The sequence below is a fragment of the Nestor notabilis genome, unplaced genomic scaffold, assembly GCF_000696875.1.
Source record: "Nestor notabilis isolate BGI_N333 unplaced genomic scaffold, ASM69687v1 scaffold18114, whole genome shotgun sequence".
NCBI lineage: Eukaryota > Metazoa > Chordata > Aves > Psittaciformes > Psittacidae > Nestor > Nestor notabilis.
Window position 1 is genome coordinate 14,138 of NW_009926632.1, and position 8,530 is coordinate 22,667.

The 8,530-nt window shown below is 47.1% G+C and overlaps 1 protein-coding gene across 1 annotated transcript in view; it reads right to left on the reverse strand.

Annotated features, from left to right (window-relative positions):
- Positions 1–485: 485 nt before the first annotated feature.
- Positions 486–8,530, reverse strand: part of LOC104405023 (neurotrypsin-like) — a 15,329-nt gene continuing 7,284 nt past the window's right edge. The window contains exons 7-15 of the mRNA XM_010013611.1: positions 7,989–8,167; positions 7,442–7,583; positions 6,174–6,376; positions 5,018–5,159; positions 4,554–4,759; positions 3,925–4,003; positions 3,555–3,677; positions 2,731–3,011; positions 486–1,013 (exon numbers count right to left, since the gene is read on the reverse strand). Of these exons, the coding sequence (XP_010011913.1) occupies positions 703–1,013; positions 2,731–3,011; positions 3,555–3,677; positions 3,925–4,003; positions 4,554–4,759; positions 5,018–5,159; positions 6,174–6,376; positions 7,442–7,583; positions 7,989–8,167 (1,666 nt within the window). The 3' untranslated portion in view covers positions 486–702. The remainder of the gene's footprint in view (positions 1,014–2,730; positions 3,012–3,554; positions 3,678–3,924; positions 4,004–4,553; positions 4,760–5,017; positions 5,160–6,173; positions 6,377–7,441; positions 7,584–7,988; positions 8,168–8,530) is intronic.

Sequence of the window (8,530 nt, forward strand, 5' to 3'; positions counted from 1 at the left end):
CCTAACAAACACAAAAGAACCACTATACTGAGAAAGTAGCAATAAAACCGTAGCATCTGGCAGCTGGAAACATGTGATAGAGGATTATGGCAGGAACAAGCATCTTAGCAGGGAAAGACACTTTAAAGGGATCATATGGGAGCAGATCTACTATTCAGAAGAGAAAAGATTCATCCTGGAGACATAACAGGGAAGGAAAAACCCAGCTGTTGGCCTATTCCTCACCTCAGGTCAAATCTCTGATTCTCAGAATTGAAGACAGCTGTTATGAAAAGAAAATCCACAGATTTCAGCTATGCCAGAGCCTGGTGCCATCTTCCAAGCATCTCACCTTTCCTCACAGCACTTTTCAACTGTGCAAACATACAAAACCAGGAATAGATTTACAGAGGCAGGTATCTCTCCACTTACACCATTTCTGCGTGCCAGGGCAACAAGTGTGATTACATTACAGGACTCAGGTAATCAGAGCAACATAGACTTACTCTTACCAGTGAGCACCTGCTTTCTCTGCTCAGAGATCACAGACTAAAGTGAAACCAAAGACTGTGAAGAATCAGCCATAACTGTTTTTCTCCCAGTTCTACATGAAAAGTCTCTTCCCAGTGTCCAATCTCCACCACTCACAGGCCAGGAGCCACAGCCTTCTGCTGCTGTGGGGCAAAAGGGCCATATGTTGAAGTTCTCAGAGCTCAGACATTTTCATTTTAGCTTGGTCACTTTCTTGATCCAGGGTACGTATTTGCTGACCTTTGTGTACACACCTGGGGAATCCTTCCGACCACAGCCATAACCCCAGGAGGTGATGCCCACAATGACCCAGCGCCCGTTTGACCTCTGGCACATGAGTGGCCCTCCGCTGTCACCTTGGCAGCTGTCCACCCGTTTGTCTTCAGAGAGGTTCCCAGCACAAATCATGCGGTTCGTGAACTTGTGCCCATAGCGGGCCTCACAGTCTTCCCGTGGGAGAAGAGGCACCACCCCCTGCAGCAGGGTTCTTGAGTAGGACTTCCCTGGAACAGAACAGAACAGACCATCCAGACCAATTCACATACAGACAACAGCAGCGACCTAGAGCAACGGTGCTCCACACAAACCCAGACATTTGTACATTTCGTGTCAAGACTATGGCAGAATAATAGGCCAAGCTCAGCATCTCTGAACAACCAGAACTTCAGAAGACAGTGCTGCCAAGCCAGACCACAAAAAAGAGCTGTAAGATCAAAGAAAGGGGGAAGAGGTTGGAGAAAAAGGTTAGATCAAAGGATGAGTCTTACTCCTGGTTGTGACAAGTAACTTAAACCTTGTTCAACTCATTTCACTTCTTTGACCCTTCATTTCCTCCTCTGTAAAATAAGAGCAGTGTTTTCTCAAGAGAACAAATGCAGTAATATTTATTAAGTGCTCAATCCTCAAAGAAGTTTTGGAAGATGTTTCAGAAGCATCCAAATATTATTCAAAGGGAGCTCACTTCATCTTTGGCCAGATTTATTCAAATCTCTTTATTACCCCAGTCTTGCTCAGGACATAAGTTTCATGTGCTATGTTAGAGTACAACCTTTCTGTGCTCAAGCTTTGTGGTAAGCTTACAAGGTAGGCGGTTAACTGCCCCTTTCATTGGGAAAGTGGGATCGGTGTGTGGGAGGGATTCTGGCCATTAAGCCCCAGTACAGCTTAAGGGAGTTCTAAGGCTAAAATGCTCCTTGATCCTCCACAGGCAGCCTGAGATGACATGTGCACCTTGTGTAACTGACTCCAAAGGCAAATGTATACTTGCAGTTGAACCCATAGGGTAACAGCTAGGGAAACAGCTGGGAAGGATGGGTAAGTCCAAAGTCAACAGACAAGCTCCTGGGGCTATTTGCCTCTTGGCAGGAAGTCTTTCTGAACACATGGCTTTGCTCCCATTACAGCAGCCCCAGAAAGGCCTCCTTGCTCCAAGCTTTGCATTGCATCTCTGATCCTCAAATGAGGGGAGACTGGACAGCTGGTTATAAAGCTTTGTTTAGAGTTGAAAGCTGTCTCCAGACCTTGCTAATGCATCCATGTGAGGACTCCACCAAGCCCAGCATTTTCAAACATTGCCTTGAGAGAGTTAAGTATTTAATAATGAATACTTTCTAGAAGATTCCCTGCTCCCTTTTACCTAGGAAACTCCATAGCAATGTGCTACAAGAGGACAGGTATAGGCTGTCTCGAACCGAGTGCAGAAGCCAGCTTCAGAGCCCAGCTGTCCCTACAGCAATATCCAGGGAGACAGAGCAAGGTAATCTTAAGAGAGATCCGTTCCACCTCTGAGCCCCCACTTCACTATGACAGTATCATGAAGAAGGCAGGAGGTGATGGAAACATGAGGGCCTCTATAGACTTTGTACACCAGCTCCGCACAGGCGGCTGCCTAAGGGGTCTGCTGTGGGCAAATGTGTGTAGAAAGGGGAAGAGAGGACGGTGGCCAGATGGCATTATTGCTGTCTCCTACCGTTTCAGAGGGATGCTGTGGCAACTAAAACTTCCACCTTGGGCAGGCTCAAGAAGCCTCAAAATCAGAAGAAAACACAATGGCACAAAAATCACCTCACCTCCCCACTCCTTAACACCATGCACTAGCACAGACAAATAGGAGCAGTAAGAACATGGCCTTGAGTTGTGCAGATGTAAATTAATGGCCCATGTATGCTTCTGAACCCAGACTCTGCAACCTTTCTTGCCCATCAAAGCCACCTCACTCACCTGTGTCTCCCCAGCCAGAGATGATGCAGGCTTGCCTATTGATGTCGGACTTCTCCTTCCTGTCAGGCAGGCAGACAGGCAGAACATGGCGATTGAAGGACAGACAGTGCCCCTCTCTGCCCCGCATCCGGACCAGGGCAATGTCGTTATCATTGCTGCCAGCCCAGTAGTTCCTGTGGAGGACAATCCGCTCCACAGGCAGCTCCCTCTCAAACTCATCCTTCACGCCTGTGTGGTAATCACCCACCCGCAGCAGGTAGCGCCGCACATCAATTCCAAACCTGGAGAAAAAGAGACTCAAGATCTTGATACTCCTGCTGAGAAGGAAACAGACTCATGCAAGTCTTGGTTGCTGTGAGACTGATCGACCTCCTCACAAACTGATAAAACACTGCCAGCTGCAGGATCTGGGATGTCTTTAGTAGATGTGATAATGCCAGCTGTTGCAGTCAATGGGTGTCCTAAATCACTGTCTTACCATGCACAGGACTTTTTTTCTCTATAAAAAGGGCTACAATACTTGCAACAGGCTTGTGATCTCAACTGTTCACAGTTCCTTAAAGCACTGAAGAATGGCAAAATGCTGGATCCCTTTAAGTTGTAAAGCCTCAAAGTTAAGAGGGCAGGTGTAAGCAGTGAAGGATAAAGCAAGCCTATATTGAGTCACACCCTTAAGTGCTTCAAGATCCCACACATCGTAACTCAAAGGTCTTGGTTTAGAAACTTTGCTCATGTGGTTCCACTGGGCTGGTAGGATAACCTTGTATGAGGTTATCTTGTTCATCACTGCATATCCCTCAGGGCTCCCCAACTCACAAACACACCTTTTGAAGCAGTGAGCTGCAGTCACTACCCAGCAGCTGCTGATCAGGGTTGCTCCGCACAGCAGACGAGTATCTCGATGAAAACCCTTCAACCGCAGTGAGGCCTGCCATGGCCAACTGCCTCTGAAGAAGAAACAGAGGAATAATAGGTGTCATACACATGCAAGCTGGTTTCCTCTTTTCCCATCCACTCTGCCCCACTTCGGCTCAGCTGGCGTGCATCCTTCCCTAGACAGACCCACTGCTTCAAATCAAGTTCAAAAATCACCAGTGAAAATGTGTCACTATATTCAGCATTTGCCAGGCTATTTCCAGAGCCTGTAGGAAAGCTGGAACCAGTTCTGGCTTTCCCAGCAATTACAAGTAGTACCTGAGGGACTTGTTTCCACCTATGATCCTTTTCTTACGACGGTGAAGCAGGCGCATCCCGCACACAGCAGACTCTGGACCTGCACAGCAAATTTAGAGCCATTGGGTAGGTTCCTTCAGCTTAAGTATCAGCAATTGCTGTCACAGAGCCAAACACCATTCACCTTCCCCAAGGGCATTAATCTTCATTGTAGTTGACTCTATTGTGTTGTGCATATGAAATTCATAGAAGATTTGATCCCACAGGTTTCCTCAGTTTTGGTGGAGGTGCTTACCTGCAGTACCTGTAGTCTTATGCAAGGAATGGGACCTCCACAGCTATTTCCTCTGTACCATAAACCCCAAAGTTTGCTCATGGTTACCCTTTGCTCTAAGGAAGGGTACGGTGATCTGGCTGTGGGGCAGTTCTGCAGGCTCAAAGGCCTGACATGGGTGGAGCTCCTCAGACTAGTATGCAGCACCTGATGCTTCTAAGAAGCAGCAGCAAAACCAAGGATAAAGTAGGAGGTGTGGGACAGGACATGCTTAATTTTCAGCCAACGGAAGAAGTACAGGTAAAAAGCATAAAAGCATTCAGAGATCCTACAGCTGGAGCTACAGATTCCTGCACAGAAGAAATGGGCATGTCACCTGTTCTCCTGGTATCTTGGACCGTCTCTTCCACATAGTCACAGATCACACCAGCATCCTCACTGTGCCAGCAGCTGTGAATCCCGGTGTCAGGCCTCACACATTGCCCCAGGGTGTGCTCCGTGCCTCTGCATTCTACGTTGTCAAGATGAATGGGCCCATGGCCTTCGCCAAAATAAGCCATTGCCCTGGCTTTTGCTGTACCACTGCAAGTAGAGAGAGGGTGGCTAGCCTGCAGTAGGCAGGAGGCAGGTGAACCTGGTGCACCAGCACATTTTAAGAGAAATAACATATACATGTCACTCTACACAGAGACAGGATACAGTGAGAATATGACCCTACACCCTCAAGCATATGTGAGTATGCCAAAACTAAGAAAGGAAGCCCCCAGAAACTGGTCCAGAAAGAAGTGATCCCCCTGAGAGTTGTTTCTATCTGTATGATGCATGTACCAGAGCTCTTACCTGAATCCCAGCTGCCTGCAAACCACTGCAGCATCTCTGTCTGTCCAGCCATCATCACAGATGCTGCCCCACTGCCCATTCAGGAATACCTCAACTCGTCCCTCCTTGGTGCTTTCTCCATCCATGAGCCGCACAGGAGGCCCTGCAGAAGAAAACATGGGTCGCTGCAAGCAAAAACACTCAAGAGTGTGAAGTGCCCAGAACCTGGGTTCTACAGGAAAGGGTGAACCCCAGGTATCGGTGAGAATAAAAAAAAAAATTAAAAAAAAAAAAAAAGAGAAAAAAAAAGAAAAAGGAGTGTTTCTATATGAAGACATTCCAGCTCTGCACTGAATCAGAAGACTACAAACGTATTAATTTAATACATACTGGAAATCATTAGTGGATCATATTCTGAAAGCTGGGTAAAGAGGAGAAGAACAACAGAAGGAAAGTTATTTACTTCTGAGCCAAGAGTGGACAAGCTTAAACATGCCTGGGAAAGAATTCCATTAAATTATAAAACTATTAAATTATTCTAAGCAAGAGAAGAGTTCTACATCCAGGAAAACCAAAAATGTTGGATACGATCTATTTCAGTAAAAAATGTCTGACAAACTTGAAAGTCTTATGTATTAGGGAAGGGGGAGAGTATCAGGCCACATACAAATGAGGAAAGTATGCTAATTGAAATATATTCACAGTTTTAATTAAAGTGTGCCATCCACACAAGAGAGTGCAAATTTCCACACAACAGCCCCTCACATCTGAAGTCTTCTTGTCTTGGCAAGGTGCGACACTAACATAACTACACCAGCTTCCTAAAGGGTCTAGTTAAAGGGGTCCTATGTTGCCACAGACATGGTGCTGAGGCATCTCATCAGTGAGCAATGGCACACTAAGGCAACCACCATCTCTCAGGCCCTCAGGTTTGTTTTGGAGACTGCCAGCACAATTCTCTCCAGTTTCAGTTTCTCTGCAGGGCTGGGCGTAGGGCTGGTGGAGCCACAACGCTGCCCCAAGACAGCCAGGTCTCATTCCTTGGAGTCCTCCTCAAAAAGCAGCCCCCTCACTGAAACAGCACAGGGAAAACTCCCACATCTGCCAGAGCTTCCCAAGGAACAGGCCAGCAGGTGACACCTCCCCACCGCCCAGGGCAAGAAGCAAGGCGAGTTACCCAGGCTGCCATCCATGACTGTGTTGCTCTCTGGGGAACAGCGGACTCCCACATCCTCAGCGTGTGAGCAGTCATGCTGCCCCCAGTTGCTGTGGGGACAGTCCAGGAGGGACAGCTCTGTCCCCACACAAGCCACATCGTCCAGTAAGATAAAGCCTTGGCCAGCAGCATAGTCCACTTCAGAGGCCAGGGTAGCAGGACCACTAGAGGAAGGAAACATAACATTAGACTCACTAAAACTCATTAATCCCACAGAGGGGATTAGACACAAACTTAGACCCAAAGGGAAATACCCCTGCAGAGCTCAACTGTGGTATCAGAGGCTTCCTGACCTAAACCACTCAGTGACACACAGGATGGCAACCAAGAAGCTTGCACATCTCACCAGCTTCAGTTTTCAGGAAGGCCTGCTCAGACCAGTCCATTTTCTAGTGTCCGCTCAAAGGCACAGTAGCACACAGGGCCGGCTGTACCACAGAGGCTGTTTTGCAGACGTAACATCAGATACATCAGTTTGGGGGGGGGCTAGCAGAGCAGGCATCAGAAATATCAACATTTAAGTAATTCTGCTTCTTTTTATAGGAAGCACCTACCTGGAATTGAAATTTTAGGCACTGTGAGAGATGACACACAGAGTATCAGCTGAACTCAATAGATAGAATTTAGTCTTTTTTCAGTCTACAAAGCTGAAATTTTATAATCATATTTTAAAAAATCCACAAAACACCTTTACTGTCTCCAAGACTACAGTATCCTGATTTAAGATCTTCCTCAAGCTCACACTCGGAGGGATGACAGTTCAGCAATGGGGCTGAAAGAAAAGCATTATGAAAATCCTTAATACTACTCTTTTTTTGCCCTGATGTGTTCAGGTACTGAAGCAGGTGATGTGTTTAGCTGACAGAACAGATGGGTGATACTGTTTAGTGACAGAGCAGAGGGGGTGGCAATGCTGAGCTGATACACCTGCAAATTTAAGAAGTTTTGAGAGAACTTTCTGACTTCGGTGAGGGGTTTAGAAAGACAGTATCAAGTCTGTTATCTGCTTCAAAACCAGCTGAGGCAGGAGATAATAAAGTTTTATTTTTTGCCCTTGGAAAGGATGTGGATACCCATTAATCTTTCCTGAATAAAGCTGCATAATGGTAATAAACTTTCTAACAAAGACAGCATTGAAGGATTAAGGTCCAACCTATCCCAGTGAAGGATGATGGAATCTAATCCTTGAAACGAGGAAGCACAGACACTACACACACTCTCAGTCCTACCTGAAGCCCAGCTGCCTGCAGACTACCAGGGCACTGAGGTCTGTCCAGCCATCATCGCACACCGTGCCCCAGTCTCCATTGTAATAAACTTCTACCCGGCCTTCGCTGGGGCTGCGGCCACCAGCCAGCCTGACAGTGCCCTCTGCAAGGGGTGGGAGAAGGAAAGGTCAGTGCTCAGAAAAGATACAGCCTGTGCCCCACCGCTGAAGTCTCTGTACAGCCCATGAGTGAAAGAAACCAGAGACACAGATACCTGTGGGCATGCAAAAAGCAAACATTCATTGCTCCCCAACGTGCCCACTTCTCAGGGGAGGATTCACCTCAGCCTTTCCATGCCACCTTGGTGGAAAGTCATGGGAACACCACCAAGCCTGTCTCTGACCCTTTCCCACCTGCTGCTTGCTCTCTGCCTCCACAGCCAGCAGCCCTTGTGGGAGCCATACATAGAATTCCTGCAGGATCCTGAAGCAAGAGGGTTATCTACTGAGCAAGCCATGCAGAAGTAAGGCTGGCTGCATCTGACTGGTATAGACATGTAGATCTGTACCTGTGAAAGGGTCACAGGAGACCCCAGCATCTTCAATGTGGTCACAGTTTTGCTGTCCCCAATCACTCTTCTTGCACTGGTCAAGTGAGAGTTCATTGCCTGAGCATTCCACTTCATCCAGCAGGATTGGGCCAGATCCCTGCCCATAGTGAGCCCACGACAAGGCTTTTGGGTTCCCACTGCAAACATTATATTCTCATATATAAACACATATGCTCAGAAAGGAAGGTTGCAGCCTTGTGCCCTCAGATTCTGCCTTGCACAGTGACTCTCCTACAGTAAGTAGGTCAGTGTCCTCTCATAGCTGATCTGTTTTTCTGACACAGTGGTGCTGCCAGCTGCTAACTGAAATATGTTACTGTAAGTTTTGCACCTTCCAACACATACCAAAAATATGCTTGCAACACAAACAGTTCAGACCCCTGGTGAGATCTAAGGACAACGAGGTTTCAATCTCAGCAACAGGCAAAACTCCCAAACTTTGAGGGATCTCAGACTTCAATCATCTATTTTAAACAATTCTGTACTGATGTGATTTTCAG